The sequence below is a fragment of the Canis lupus genome, chromosome 3, assembly GCF_011100685.1.
Source record: "Canis lupus familiaris isolate Mischka breed German Shepherd chromosome 3, alternate assembly UU_Cfam_GSD_1.0, whole genome shotgun sequence".
Classification (NCBI taxonomy): domain Eukaryota; kingdom Metazoa; phylum Chordata; class Mammalia; order Carnivora; family Canidae; genus Canis; species Canis lupus.
In genome coordinates, this window is record NC_049224.1 from 60,372,429 (window position 1) to 60,388,438 (window position 16,010).

The window sequence follows — 16,010 nt, forward strand, 5'->3', positions numbered from 1 at the left end:
GAGGCAGCCGACCCTTCTCTGGGAGGGAGGCCAGCCCAGGCCCCTGAAGAGATGCAAGGCTGGCTCTCTCCTTTTAGGCTCCTTGTGGGGGCTACAGAACCCTGCCCAGGTCTGGGCTGGGAAGAGCCTGAGGTGAGTGTTCATAACCCCGGTGATGCGGTCCTGCATTCCTGCTGCATACAGGAGCCCACTCCCGGGCAGGGAAGGCAGGGTGCAATCAGGAGAGAGCGGGAGGTTGCTACTTGGGGCCCAGCTCAGTTCCCAGCCCCACAGGCCTTGGCAATGACCTAGGGCACTTGTGAGAGCTGACGATGCTGGGCCCCTGGAAACCCACCAGGGTAGGCTTGGTGGTGCGGGGCCCAGGTGCCTGTGTTTGTCACACGCCTCCCAGGGTGGGTGATGGTAGCTGGGTTTGGGAATGCTTGAGGTAAGGGGAAGTCCTAGAGTCTTGCAGGGATCCCCCACCTCATCTGCAGAGCGGGAACAGGATTTGGCTGCCTGAGGATGCTGGAGGGCCAGGCAAGGGTCACATGAGGAATACCTGTTCACCGCGCCCCCCTGCTCCCCTCCCTCAGTTCCAGCTGTGTGGTCCCAAGTGTCAGAGCTTGTCTGATGCGTCTCCACTGCCACCTAGGTGAGTAGGAGCTGAGGGCCCTGCTCAGACTGGCATTCAAGATAAACTTGCTCCAGGTCATGTGGTAGACTCACCCTGTGTCCTGTAGCACGGGGACATGTGGGGCACCGCTGACCCCAGCGGCTGGAGCCAGCTTTCTAACCCCAAGCCAACTGCCCTGGCCTTGGCTCCTGAAGACTCCGCAGGAGACGGGGAGGCCTGACACACACACACCCCCCCCCCCCCGCTGCCACCAAGGTCAGGCACAGAGTAGCTCCTTCCTGAGAGAGCAGGAAGGAAGCCCAGGGTGTGGTGCCTTTGTAGAGGGATGGGTTGGCCTCATCCTGGCACAGCCTCACTCCTGGGGTGCAGTGGGCTCCCCAAGGAGTCCCCCTGGGGAGGCCACTTTTGCAGCATGACAGGGGCCCTACATGCTTTGCTGGGGGTCTGCTTCCATAGGACCCTCCATGGCAGCATCGTGCAAAGACCTCCGGCCCAGGAGGCAGGCACAGCAGGGTTCCAGTCCCAGCTCTATCCCTGTCCAGCTGTGCTGACTGACCTGGCCTCAGTTATGACTCTGTAAAATGGGAATATGTGCCTTTATCCACTCTTGGAATATCAGCCCCTCCTCACGTGTCCAGGCAACTCCGGTTCACTGCTCAGACTTGACTTTGGAGCTCGACTCCTGTCCTGACTGCACCCTCACCCCAGGCTCCCAGAGCCTCAGGCCTCTTTCCATGGTATAAAGACTCACACCACCCCCATTTCAAGCTGCCAACATGATGTCACTAAGGGCAGAGGAGTCCAGTAGCAGACGGCCCTAGAACGTTTCTCCTGTACAGGTGCTCTCACCCTCCAGGGCGTGGATGGTGCTAACTAGTAAAGGAGTTAGGAAGGGCTGAGTTTTGAGTATCTAGTATCTTCTCTTTAAACATATATCATTGCAAGTTAAATAAAATTTCCAGGAGTGGCTGGGTTTAACGACCAGCACACAAAATTCTTGAAAATCTAACAGTAGGAGCAGCCCGACACCCACTGAGTGGCCTCAGCTGCGGTTCCTCAATAATGGGCACCCCGGGCAGGGACGGGGACTCCTACGCCTGGGCCCAGGAACCAGCATGGGGTGCTCGCAGGCACCCTAGTGGGCAGAGATTCCCAGCTTCTTCTGGGTCACATTGGTGAGGTGACCCATCCCGGTAGAAACACGTCACTCATACAGTCTTGGCATCCAGTGTCAGGGAGCTCCGTGGACACCTTGAGGCCCATTGTCACCCCACAATTCTGCACTGACCGAGGACCACAGGCCAGGCTTGGGTGAGAACCTTCACCACATTTGCTGCCAACCTCACATCCCGAGATTCCCCTTCTCATTTTATGGCCTTAGGAAATCGTGTTCAGAGTGGTCATGTGCCTTGCCCGAGGTCACACAACCAGGAAGCCATAGGGCTGGACCTGGGAGCCTGGAATGAGGCCCTGTGGCTAGAGAGCCCCCTTGGGGTGGTGCTGCCTCTGTTCTAGTAGGGTCAGGTTACCCTGCTGGGACCAGCCTGCCTCTCCTCCAGCCTTTACCCCTGCAGGGCACTTCCAGCAGTCCCTCACTTCTCCATGCTCAGCCGTGCCTCTGGGAGGGGCCTGGCTGACCCTCACCCACTCCTTCCACCCAGCCCACTAGGCACTGCTGGGCCCTGCACCGGGTGGGCTCCCCAGGGTGGGTTAGGGGGTCAGGCCCCAGGCCTGCTCAGCCTGCCTCTCCTGGGCCAGTGAGGGGCCACTTTTCTGTAGAGGACTAGGCTCCACAGTGCAATTCTGCTAGCTCACATGGCTTAGTCTGCAAGAAGGGGGGGGCTGCTGCTGCAGAGGTGTCCCACTTAGTGGGGCCCACACTCTGAAGCTTCAGCCCCTTAGCGGGAAGCCTCTGCTAATGACATCATCGTATCATGGCATCATGGTCATCATGACATCACTGTCACAACATCATCATCTTGGTATCATGACATCATCGTCATCACAATACTACCAGCACACTGACATCATTGTCATCATGGCATCATCATCATTATCATGACAACATCATCAACACAACAAATCACCAGCATGACATCATTGTCATGGCATCATCATCATCATCATGACATCATCATCATCATCACAACATCACCAGCACAACGACATCATTGTCATCATGACAACAGCCATTGCCGTTGGTGGAATGTTTGTCTGTGCCTGAGTAGTGCTGGAAGCACTCCACACACAGTCACGTGACCTCTCCCAGAGCCTGTGTGGTAGGGACACAGGCTATGCCAGGCAGAGTGATGTGGTCGTCAGGTGGTCTCGAGGCCCTGCATCACCATCACGTGTCCTTGCCCACCTCTCTCACCACCCTTCTGCCCCGTGGTGGGTTCTAGAACATGTCAGGCTCTATGCCACCCCAGGCGCGCAATGCTCTTTCCCTCACTTCACACAATGGCTCCTCCTCATCCTACAGGTTCCAGCTCAATGTCCCCTCCTCCAGGGCCCCTCCTGGGTTGCCCTAGCTAATCACTGACCTTGTCACTGCTGACCTCATCTGGCTCCCAGCTCCATGAGGGTGGGCAAGGTGGGGCTGCTGGTGCAGCCTGCTCCCCCACTCTCCTCCAGGGACAATCCATGTTGGTCACATGTACCCCTGAATCCAAATCTATGCTCACATGTCCCTGTCATACTGCTTCCCCTCTCCATGCAGTGGGCTTCTACCAGCCTACTGTACTCTCCCCTGTGGTTGCCTCCTCCCTCCCCATCCTCCATCCCTACAATCCCTGCCACTTGCCTGGCCTGGGAGGGCTGTGCATGCTTGGACCTGGGAGCCCCGGAAGTCCTGGTACAGCTCCATCTCTCACACACACCCGCGCCCACTCAGGGGCACACACAGAGCTGTTGCCTTCAGCCTATCAGGTTCTCGCTGGACTGGTTGGATGACTTTCAACAAAGGAGGTATTCTTAACTATGAGGTCCTTATTTTTCAGGTACATTCCGACTTGGGCTCTTACTGTCTGAGCAAAGTCAGGTGTGCATTTAGCCTCAAGGTCTGGTGGAGGCAGTCAAGAAACTGCAAGACTCCTCTGCAAGGGCCGCTCCCCTACCCATGGACCTGAGCATTTACAAACCCTAGACGGCCCTCCAGTGACTCCCTGGACCAGCCCCAGGCCCGCCGTCAGACAAGAAGGCCCTTTTGTACTTACTTGCTTCCCACGATGGCTTCCCTTTCTGTGGGGGCCTGGCTAGGCACAGTGCCTGCCTGCTTGGCCAAACACGAGTCTAGGGGCTTCTACAAGATATTCTGTAGATGCGCTTCATGTAAGTAAAGATTAGCCTCAGTGACAGAGGGGCCTCATCCAATCTGCTGGAGCCCTTACGAGCAAAACCTGCAGCTTCCCAAAGGAGAAATTCTGCCTCAAAGTGTCAGCTCTGGCCTGGGTCTCCAGCCTGCCAGTCTGCCCTACAGATTTCAGAGCTGACAGTGCCCAGAGCGACGCGACCCCATTCTTGAAAATGTGTCCGTGTCTGTGTCTGTGTGCCCACTCCCCTAGTGATCCCCCTCCTGGCTCTGTCTCTTCGGAGGGCTTGCTGATAGAGCATCCTGCCTAAGGAGCAGAATGTCCCTCAGTGTGTGCTGAGGAGCTGGGGCATGACACCCAGGTCATCCTGACCCTCAGTGTGCTCTCTCTGCATCTGGATGTCACCCTTGCCTGGCAAGAGACTGACAGTTTAAGGGAATGGTGATGTCTTCCGGCAAGTGCCAGGCAGGGGTGCGCAGGGAGTGGCCTCAAGATATTTGAGTCTGCCAGGGACAGTCAAGGCTCCTTCCATGCCTGGAAGCTCCTGGAAGCAGACCCTCAAAGGGTAGGTGCCAAATGCAGGAAGGGCCTGGGATCCTCCGATGCATGAGGCCCTCAGGTACCGGGGACTCCTACTCCAGGACAGAGAGCCCTGGATCTCAGGAACAGCATTCAGTCGGGCCCCAGGTGGGTCTCCAGGAAGTCTGTCTGCTGACCCTTGCCCTGCCCATTGGGGTCACACGGTTCATCTGACCACACTTCTCTGTGACCACACTTCCAGAGCTGCAGAGGACCACCATTCCTCCTCCACGTGTCCCCAGCACTTTCAGAGCACCTACTATCCATTATGGGCACCTATCAGGCACCTTTCATTTTGCCAGGCTAAAGCATCCTGAATGTCCCTGGCCAAGCCTCATAGTGTCCCTCATCATCAGGGGCCCAGCTCGTCCCACTCCACTGCAGGGCCGCCACTACACCCACCACCCCATCCCGGCACCCTGGAGGCATGCTAGACATGTCCCTGCCCCTCATCACACTGCACCTTCCATTACCCCTTCTGCCACCCTGACCTCCCAGATGGTGCCCAAATCCCTAATCCACCCAATTCTCACCTCAACACTGCCTGCACCCTAAGATGCCAGCATGTCCTGCCTGGATGACCCAGTTGCCCCCAAACAGCCCCCCTGCATCCACACAGCCAATCCCGGCCTCACAGTACAGCCTCGTTGTTGTTTTGAATTACAAACCTCATCAGGGAGTCCCCTAACTTAAAAGCCATTGTTCTTAAGACTAAAATCCAAGCTGTTTAACACAGCCCAGGGTCCTGTAAGGCCTGGTCCCATTCTTACCCTCACCCTGCTCAAGTATAGCCACCTTAGCCTCCTTAAACTTCTTCCTCAAATAGGCCCTGCTTACTTTGCACACACAGTCTGCTCTTCCCTGGGATGCTCTTTCTGTGTACCTCTCTCACCTTACACACATGCATATATGCGTGGGCACACATACACACACAACAGTTATTACACCCAGTTAATTTTTACCCACTTTTAATGGCCAATGTCCCCCCCGGCCCCCGCCTTTAGAGCCCTCATCTTGGTATATAAGTACATGCACTCATTTGGATTATCAGTTGATTGATTCAGACTGAGTTTGGGAGGGCAGAGCTTGTGCCGGTTTTTGCTCCTCACACATCCCAGGACCCAGCTCAGTGCCTGGCATGTACTCAGCAAATGAATGACAGAGGCAGCGAAGCACTCTGGCAGCAGGAGCAGTCCTCCTTCCAGAGATGCCCTACAGAGGTGTTGGGCTCACTGGCTCTCCACCCAGATCCGTCCTCTCCTCTTGCTGGCCACACAACACACCCAGCCTGCCGTGGGCAAAGCTCTGCCACGTGACCGAGCTCCAGCTAGTGGGGCACCAGCAGAACCACACCTGGCCTTTCAGACCCTCCCAAGTATGGACATGGGACCACCACATAGCCATTTATAAGGATGAGAGGATCCATGTTAACTGGTGTGAAAAATATTCCACTTAAGAGGAAAAAAAAGCTGTCATCAGGGTGCCTGGGTGGCTCAGTCGGTTGAGCATCTGCCTTGGGCTCAGGTCATGATCCTGGGTCCTGGGACTGAGTCCTGCATCGGGCTCCCTGCTGAGTGGGCAGTCTGCTTCTCCCTCTTCCTCTGCCTCTGAGCTCTCTCTCTCTCAAATAAATAAATAAAATCTTAAAAAAAAAAAAAAGCTGGTATCAAACTGCATAAACAGTGTGAATCTACGTATCAAAAATCAGAGTCAGCTATCTCGGGTATTTGTGCCAACAGAGATTTCCGGAATCCTGTCCAGCACAGCATTAGCAGGAGTTAGGACTCGGAGGGGGGGGGGAATTCCATGTGATGTGAGCATTCCTCTTTGCATTTTTCTGGAGTTCTACAAGAGTTATAAATTGTTTTTATATTAAAAATAAAGCTCTCTCCCCTGAAATAAAAACATCAGGGTCCCTCCTGTCCTGCTGGGATGTGGCCCCTCCCACGCCACTCCTGGCTCACCTCCCAGCTCCAAGCCCCAAAGAATGTAGGACGTGCCCCACTGCTGGTAACATTTACAGCTTGCTGCCCGGCTCGGCTGAGATGAGAGGACAGTGATTATGGAGACGCACCCTTGGGTGTGTTCTTGAAGAATGGATGATTAAACCCATTACCCGGACCTCAGAGTTTGCTCAAAGGAAGTATTTATAGACATTAACCACTATTTTGCAGCTTTGATTCTTTTTTTTTTTTTTTTTTGGCACTTTTCATTCTGTATTTAGCAAAAAGAAAAGGGGATATATCCCAGTCCCAAGAGGGAAACAGCTAGTCCTAACAGGCTCTGGGCCCCAGGGCCGGTGCCGTGCCAGGAGCCCCCAGGCATCTTGTTCTGGGCTCAGCTCTCATGATGAGAGCTACCAGCCCACAGGGCCTGGCCCTTTAAAGAACAAAGACACACACCAAATAGGCACCCTCCAGGCTGGGGACATGACCACACAATTAACAAGGAGTCCACTCAGCAGGAGACAAAGAGCATGTCCCCTACAGAGAAAGTGGGGATTGATTGTCATACCTGAGCCCCATGCAGAGGCTGCCCAGGACCCTATCTTCCCTATAGCAGCACCCCCTGAACTGTGCGGCAGCTCTCCCAGATTCCTGTGTGCACACCTACTCTCTGGCCACCTCCACGTGCCAGGAGCTGTGCCTGGAGCTAGGGGCCCAGCAGCTCCCTGCTCCCCTGGATTGCACACCTGCTTCTCAGCTGGCCTTAGCTGCCCCAGCCTCTTTGACCCCACAGATGACCTGTGCTTATATCAACAGGTCAGAACTTTTCAAGGATCTTTCCTTTTTCTGTGGAGTAAGATCCAAATGTCCTACTAAACGGACAGCCTCCTGAACGAGGAGCTCCTGTACCATCTGTCTTTGATGGTACACGCCCTGATGTCCTGGATGACGGCAGGATTTGGTGGGTTCCCTGCACAGCCTGACTGTGGCATCTGTGGGTTCGTTGGGCCTTGATGCCCCCTCATCTCCAGCCTCTGTGCCCCACCTCCCTGCAGGTGGACACTTGCTACCAGGTTCCAGAGCTCTGAGCTGTCCCTTAGCTCCAGGGGTGGGCCTGTAGCCAAGCCTGGCCAGAGGGGCATCACGGTCACACGTGATCAACCAAGCTGATTGATTCAGGGCTGGTCAGATTACCCACCCAGTAGTGGAGATAAGGCATGGCCAGGAGGAGAGAAGGAGAGAGGGGGAGAAAGACAGACCGGGCACACTAGATCTCCTCTGTGGAGGCTTTGAGCCTGGGAGAGGTGAGGTAGAAGTCTGTCTATCCATGAGGCTAACACACACAGAGGACATACAGCCAGGAGTCGGGGAAAGGCACTGGTCCTGAGACAGGACCGAGCCACTCCTGTAGAGACCCATCAACCATATGGCTGGTAATCCCCTTTCTGCTTTGGGTCAGGCTCCCATCACTTGCAGCAGAAAGGGTCGACACAGATATGCCTCCGCACAAGGCTGTAGCTGCACCAGCATCCCCATGCCCATCCCCCTCGGGGATGCTGTTCTCTGGGCCCTGGGCAAGGAGCCCCGTGACCCACCCAGGAGACAGCAGTATCTTCATTTTAAAGGCATGTAGATTAAGGCCAGTTAGTACTGGAAGTCGGTGCCTCACCAGCATCACCGTGAGGGCTCCCCAGTTGCCCAGGTATATCTTGCAGCCCCCCACCCCCTGAAGCCCCCCACCCCCTGAAGCTCTTATTCGCAGATCCCTTGGCCTGGAGGACCCTTCCAATGCTCTCCCTTATTTGCTGGTTTGAGAGTCCCATCCCTTCTTCCAAGACCAGCTTACTGTTCCTTGCTGAGGAGGGGACATGTCCCTCTATCCACCCCAGTGCTCCCTGCGGGGGCCTCCATCCATCCCATCTCAGATGGCAGTCCTGTATGGATGCACCCAGCCTCTGCTCAGACCCGACTTCTCCTGGCAGCCCTACCATGTTTGCTGGGTGTCCCATGGTTGTGTCTGTGCCCCTCCTGCTCCTTCCTGGGTGGGCAGTCTGGCAGGTCTGGCACTGGCTGGACATGCACTCTGCCTCTCCCCGTACCTACATGTGCCTGGTCCTGGGGCATGGTCCTGGGTCTTCAGAGACCTCCAGACCCCACATACCTAGCAAAACGGTCAGTAAAAGGCAGCAAAACATTCAGGACAATGGGGCTCAGAAGGTGAAATCTCTTGGATGGACATTGATGATTTGGTAGGATGATTGTGCGGATTAAAGGTGCATAAATCAAGGCCAGTGGTGACCCACGGAGGACCATGGCTCATAGCAAGTGCTCAGCAAAGTCCTTTCAGTCAACAAATATTATCCAAATACCTACTCTGAGCTCACGTCCTGTTGGCCTTTCAAGTCTACATGTGCTCCCCACAGATCAGCTTATTATTCTAGCTTGGCATGAATGTGGTCAAACTAGAGGCCATGGATCGTGATGGTCTTTTCAACACCAGTCAGGGGTGTTGATGAGCCCCTGGCTTAGGGCAAAGATGAGCCCCTCTGACTTAGTATGGTCATGAAGCCTTTCCTACCCGGATGCAGCAGCAGACAGCAAAGCCATCTGGAAAGCCCTCTTTGTGGGGGCGCACACCCCAGTTCATCAGCCTTTGGAACAATGTGGGGCCCTGGCTCTGAGCCTGTTGCAAGAAGACTTGGGGGTGATGCGTGTGGACACTGGGAACAGGTGTCTGCAGACGACCACCCGGCCAGAACCAGCCCCTGCACCAGAGATGCCCTCCTACCTCCAGTCGCGTCCTGTCCACATCTTTGGGCAGTTTCACACGAATTCGGTTTGTGACAATGAGGGCGTCATAAGGATAGATCTGTCGGGAGAAGAAAGTACGGGCTCACCCCAGAGAGCAGGTGTGGGCTGGGACCAAAGGCCAACGGAGAGGTACATACTTGCGCGGGCATCTGACATACACATTTCATAGGAAAACACAACAAAAGGAACTTTTAACCTGGGCCGGTGCATCGTGGCGGGAAGAGGTCGGCGTGGCAGCGGGCAGCCCCTCTTACCTTGTATTCTGTAAGACAGAGAGCAGAAGCCACAGGGCGTGGGTTAGACAGTGCGGGAAACTCGTCCCAAAGGTGGAAGCAGGCCCGTCCTGGGGACAGCCCTCCCCACCCCCGGCAGCCTGCCCTGGGGCTCCCGTCCTCGGAGAGCAGATTCTCCAGAGAGAAACGGAGAGCAGGAGGCATGGTCAGGAGGCTGGAGGCCAGACTGGGAGCCGGACACAGCGCTGTGCTCCTTGGGCGTGATAATGTCTCCCTGGTGGTCCGGGCTGTCCTGAGAGCGCTGCCTGCCTCAGTTTACCCACCTGTGGAGCGGACATTCCAGGGCAGTTCTGGGGGCATTGCACAGGCTGACAGCCTCGCAGGGTCTGACCCCTTGGGCTCTTACTGTCTTACCTTCTTGACCTAGCTCCTGCTTTTTCGTTACTGAGCTCCGCATGCTAGCTCTTTAAAAGGCCTTTCTGCCAAACTAACAATGTCATGTCAAAAAACAGACCCGTGTGGTTAAAAGGGCCTCTGTGAGCAAGTAGAACCCTCCAGAAAGCAGTACCCCTAGGACCCGGGCCGCAAGCTCTTCCTGGGAGGGAGACCCTGACAAAAGGCCTAGGCGACAGGGGCCAGTCCCCAAACTTCCCAGATGCTACACGACATCCTGACATGCCGGCTCTGAGCCCAGGGACCTGCCACCCCCAGCTGCCCAGCGTGAACCAGCCCATGAGCACACGCTCCCCACCATCCTCGGGGTGACAGGAATGAGTGAGCACGGCGCCGCGCAGGAGGGGCTCCGAGCCAGCAGAGCCCCCGGTCAGGCACCTGCCATGCGATCGGGGTCCCTTCAGTAACACCGGCCTCCGGGCAAGCAACCTTCCTGGTTTGAAGCCCCGGGAGGCCCACACAGCCAGTAGGAGTGGGAGGCAGGATGTGACCTGAATTCACTCAACTCGGACCCCAGGGGCTTTTGTTGAAATGCTTCCTTCCTTATTGCCGCGAAATGTAACAGTGGGTGTTTGGGTTGGACTCAGTCCTGGTTCAGGACGGCTATTCCAACACACATCCCTCTCCCCGGGGTGACCAGAGTGACAGACAAATCAGGACGGGGTGGGCCATACTCAAGGATGAAGAGAAGAAAGGGGAGCTCCTGAGACAGGGCAGCGGGAGCACCTCAGGTCACATAAGAACAGAGGTACCCGGCTCCTCGAGTGGAAACGAGCCCCCGTGCTCCCCATGCTGTGATGCTCAGAGCCTCCTGCCAGCTGGCCCTGGAGGGGCCCATCTCAGAATGAGGCTTGTGGGAACGTGTAAGTGACCCCTGCCCCAGCCAGAGACCCACAGGGGTCCCCGCGTCTTGTACCTCGCGTGCCCCAGCTGGCATCCGGGTCTGCTCCACAAGGGGCCAGATTGGCATTCTGGAAGAGAAAGAGAGAGGGCGGCAGGAGGCAGGTTGCAGGGCCGGGTGGTCGCGCCTTGGTGCTGCCAGGCCCCAGTGGGAGGAGGGTGGGCACCCCAGAGCCTCTGGCACCTCGGCTCTGGAAGGGCCGTGCTGGGGCACACTTGGGGGATTTGCTCACATGCCTCCTTCTGCCTTCTAGGCCAGCACAGACCCTGCCTGGCCCAGCTCTCCTGCCTGCCTTTTGAGCTGCACCCACATGCCTGCTCTCTGCACCCCACGATCCTCTAGGAGTATGGCTCAGCCCAGTGTGGAGGCCAGCCCGTGGGGACCTCTGTTCCCCTCCAGCCCCCGTGGGCCCCAGCTGCCCAGGGGGGTCCCCACCATACAACCCCTGGACAGAGCCTAGAGTGCCAGGAGCACACCACACAGAGTGGCTGTGCTGGATGATGGCACTCAGGTGGGGAGACTCCGAGGGGACACGGGCCACCATCTCAGGTGCCTGCCTCCCTCGTTCATGGCACTCAGCAGCAGACTGCCATGTCAGTGGGTCTCCACCACCCATGTCAGGAATTCTCTTCTGTTCACCTGGAAAAATCATCCCATAATCCACTAAGGAGGCTCTGGGCCCCAAAAAGCAGGCACTGAGCCCCCGTATCTTCACTCCCAGCTCCTGCGGCTGGAGTGTGCACCGCGAGTCAAGCTCTGCCACGGCCCGCAGGCCCCCGGGGCCGCTAGATGAACCGCATTCCTTCAGGCCCAGTACCTGCTACGGGGTCTGACCCGGACTCGCAGTTCTGGGCCAGCACTTCTGGGATCACGTGCAGTGGTCACATAGTCTGAGGGGACAGTAACGTGTCACCCTGGACTGCACCACTGGGAAAGCGCCACTTCCTTGCAGTAGAGGAGCGACAGGCAAGGAGTGGGCACAGTCCTGGAGAGGGTGCGGGCAGGGAATGAGCCCAAGGAGCCCCCAGCCCAAAGTCCTGCTTCCCAAGCAGGGAAGACAAGGGTGGTGAGTCGGGTGAGCACGTAAGTGGAGGGCTGGAGCCAGTCTCTGCTTAAGCATTTGGTGTTCTGTTCATCACAGATTTTCTTGCATTAACTTGGATTTTAAAAAACATTGCATTAGAACATTATTTACTTTGATTGCTGAGCCTTTGGGCAAGTGCCTCACTTGCCTCCCCCAGACTCAGCCAGGCGTCTTCACCTCCCACAACCCCAACTCTTAAAACCGTCACAGAATATTTCTTCTTAGGGGTTCTCAAGAACAGTTTTTGAGACATCTCAGGACATCCAGAAGCACCCCCTGGTGCACCTGTCTGGTCTGGGAACCTCTTCTTGCATAAGGCAAGACAAACCTGCCCTCCACTTGCCTTCTCCCACCTGGTCCATCGGTGATGCGGAAGACAGATGCCCCCCTCTAGTGTCCACTGCCCTGCATCACAGGCCACTAAAACGCAGGCCACTAGCGCCACCTCGGGCGGTTAGACACTCCCTTTTCTAGCAGTAAAACCAGCTTCCTCTGATCTGCCAGGCTCTCAGCAAGACACAGGCTCCCAGGAGAGAGGGTAGGGCATCCTCCAGGTGGAGGGGGCACTAGATCAGTCCAGAGCAGGAAAAGAGCAGTCTGCCCTTGATCCTCTGAGTGCCTGGGATCTTCAAGACCTTTCTGGTGTGAGGGAGGCTTACAGTCACTCCTTAACAGGTGGGGTGGCCAGGAGATCCCTACAAAGGCAATGCCAACAGGCCCATCCCTGGCTGATTCCCCTACTGTTCTCAACAGGGGCACCAGAGAATTTAAAAGCAACTAATTATTAACCTCTCTCATTAGTTTGGAGTTTAGTAGGCACCAGCTAACCTACAGACACCTTCTACAGTCTTCACGGCGAGCCTACGAGGTGGGCATGATCATCATCATTTTATGGACAAGGCTCAGAGGGGTTAAGCAATGAGCCCAAGATCACACAGCAAATACTCAGAACTGTAAACATTTTAACCCATGTCTTTTACGTCTCAAAAATTATACTGGAATTAATTAGTTAGTAGGAGGAATGAAATTGTGGCCACTCATGGCCCATTGTTACGGGCTTAGCAGCTACCAGGGTGGAAGGAAGAAGGGGTAGGGACTTGCCTTTATAACAATTACTCTTGTGGGAGCCACGCGATAGAGCTTATGGGGTTTCACATGTTTTCTGTTATCTGTCTTCACAATGATCTTAAGAGGTAAGGATAATTTCTTTTAAGACACTAAGTAGTAGAGACTCAGGAAATGTAAGAGACTTGTCTGAAGACCTACACCCAGCTGGTGGCAGAGCTGGGATTTGAACTCGGGGCTTGCTGCAGCACTGCTTTTTCCCAGCATTACCATTGGAAAACATTACACTTCTTTAAGATTTTCCTTGCACATAGGTTAAGCATTTTGAAAATGCTTTTTGGACAACATGAAAATCTGATTCAAAAGATATAGATTTTTCTAAGATACCGAGTAGAGTGTTTGCTGTTTGCACTATTCATTTGCTCCATACATGTTTTATTATTTCTTTGTTCACTAGATCCACATGTCTTATTTCAAATGTCATATTCAAATCGCCTACCATCCTGGATTTCATAAGAGTCTCTGGCACTGCCTCACTGCTTGGCGCACTTAAATGTTCAAATGCTACGCCTGCTTGATACCATGCACCATCACCGACTAGTGTGATGCTATTATTATATATGGTATATATATGCTATGCTATTACATATTATGCTATTATAATCTGACAGCCTCTGTCCTCCAACAGGAGAACTCAGTCTGTTCATATTTGCCATCAGGGTTTTTCTGTCGATGACCAGTGGTTGTTCCCTTAAGACACGGGGCGGGGGTGGGGGCATGTGGCTACTGCCCTATTTATTCCACAGACAGGAGAGCATCACCCATGAGTAGGCTCTGTGGCAGGCTGGTTGTCAGGACATTTTAATGAGCTCTAGGATACAGACTGGTGGCCCCTGTGACAGACCCCTCTCGAAGCAAGAACCAGAAGCCTCTGTCTCCCCCAATGAACCGATTTCCTTCCTTCCATCAGTGAGAACTACACAGCCAGTCACGTTTGCCTCTTTACCCTGGCTACCAGGAAGCTCGGAGCTAAGCTTCAAAGGCTTTGCTCATACAATGTTCTTTTGTTCTGATATAAAATTTCTCTTATAACTTCCTCCTCTGCTCCTTTGTGATTTGGTGTTTGTGGGCTTTTGGTCTCAATGAGCCTGAGCTTTTTATTCCATGCCACCTAGAATCCTTTCTGGAAGTAGACACAAATCAAAAGCAACCTAATGAGTGGCTTGTGAGCACTGTAGGCCACAGAGTGGTGGGTGCCCACGTCCAGGTGCTGAGTGTGGCTGGTCATAATCTGGCCCTCCCATTGGGAAATAGGCATAAAATTACATAAAAGTCTTAGAAAGACTGAAAATAAAAAAAAAAAAAACAGGAAAGAAGCTTCACAGGGAAAAAGAAGCCCAAAACGAAGTTGCCAATACTATTCAGCAATCTCCCACACAAGCAACATGAAAAGCTACAAATCCTCACACGAGGATGCATTCTGCCTTTAACTCCCCCAGCATCTGCAGGACACACGGGCTTCCCACCCTGGAGGCCAGCAGGAGAAACATTCACCGAGGCTCAGCTCTAGATTCTATAAAGCTCAAGTCTCTGCTCTCACTAGTCCTGGGAGAGGGAGTGAAGACCGCATCCATGCTGGAGGGTCTGGGTCAGCTGTTGGCCTTCTCTGCAGGTGCTGGGGGCATCGATCCAAGTCATTCTAGCATGAACCAGGGAGGACATCTCCCCAGAGGCAGAGCATTTCTCCCTCAATTGTCTTCCACATGTTGAGGAAAAGTCCCCGAACATGGCTCAAGGGCTGGTCCAGTCTGTGACTGCCGCCCTCATAGGCCCCTGAGTCATGGAACAGCTGTTCCAGGTGTGCAGAGAACATTCTGGATGGTTTCCCCACCCCCCTTAGGACCTTAACCCTGAACCCAGGGATTTACATCTCCTGGTGCTGTGGGGGTCCTGTGGATGTCCTCCTGCCCCCCGTCCTGTGCTGAGCCTGCCATCCACAGAAGATGAAGGGTGCAGAAATCCTTAGGAAAAAATCGAGAGAAGCATGCGGCATGCGCACCCTGACTCAGACCGTTCCAGAACGGGAAGTGCAGTTAGTGTGGAGAAGGAGGCCTGCTAGAGTCAAATCATGCAGAGGGGCCGGGGCCCAGGACAGACACAACAGCAGGTCGGACAGGGCCCGAGGAAGACAAGGAAGGCCAAGAAAAGGCCTGTATCAGCCCTGTTCCCAGATGTGTCCCTGTGGCTGGGCCCCCGGATGCAAGATGTGCCCTGGGGGCTGGAGGAGGCTGCTCCCAGTGTTACGCACTTACTGCCCAGACCACTGTAGTGCAACACACAGGGAGCTCCACTTCTGAGCGCCTTCTCCAGGGAAGGCCCCGGTTTTTGACAAATGTCCTCAGACAGGGCAGAGGCTGCCTGGGAGGGGGTATCCTGGGGCCGTGTGTGTAGCGGGGAGACAGGCCCTGGTGCTCTCACACCCACCCTGCCCCAGGGGTCCTCACTGAGGATAGTGAAGCTCTGGGAACAGCAACGAAAATGAGCCCAGCCCCTCCATAGGGACAAGTCATGCGCCAAATGATCTGGGCTCACATTCCAATGTTCCAGATTGGGAAAACAGGACTGGGAAGTCCAACCAGCCCTTAGCTGGGAGCAGCCAGAGAAAGCCAGCTACAGAGTGTGGGATCCAGGAATAATTATAGTGCAAGTGGCAGCATGAGGGGCAACAGCAATAGTCACAGGTGGTAAGACAGCGATAGTGGTGACAGTCATGAGGGCGGTAACAGGGAGGGGCCGATGCACTCCAGGAGACAAGTGGACCCATGGCTCACGTGCCTCGTGAACTAGCTGCTCCTTTAAGCCCCTTATTAGGCTCTGAGTCACAGAAGAAGGTCATGGACCAGGAGGCCTCGGGGGGTCTGCATAGTCCGTGTGCCCCATCTCCCCCTCCCCCCCACTGAGGTCTCCTTGGGGGCTGGGGGCTGGGGTTAGACAGGAGGGAGGGGGGCCCC

General features: G+C 55.0%; 1 protein-coding gene across 39 annotated transcripts in view; it reads right to left on the reverse strand.

The window, feature by feature from the left end:
- The window catches only part of ABLIM2 (actin binding LIM protein family member 2), a 141,850-nt gene that overhangs the window by 3,869 nt on the left and 121,971 nt on the right, over nucleotides 1-16,010 (reverse strand). For 29 of the 39 annotated variants that reach the window (XR_005357163.1, XM_038533109.1, XM_038533141.1 and 26 more), the window contains 3 exons: nucleotides 10,866-10,920; nucleotides 9,518-9,525; nucleotides 9,241-9,321 (listed from right to left, as the gene is read on the reverse strand). Coding sequence is in view for 36 of the 39 variants with exons in the window: in XM_038533109.1 (XP_038389037.1) it covers nucleotides 9,241-9,321; nucleotides 9,518-9,525; nucleotides 10,866-10,920 (144 nt within the window). In the remaining 3 variants the exon portion in view is untranslated. Of the gene's footprint in view, nucleotides 1-9,240; nucleotides 9,322-9,459; nucleotides 9,526-10,865; nucleotides 10,921-16,010 lie in introns of all 39 variants that reach the window. The other 10 variants (XM_038533147.1, XM_038533140.1, XM_038533134.1 and 7 more) reach the window with 3 other exon arrangements.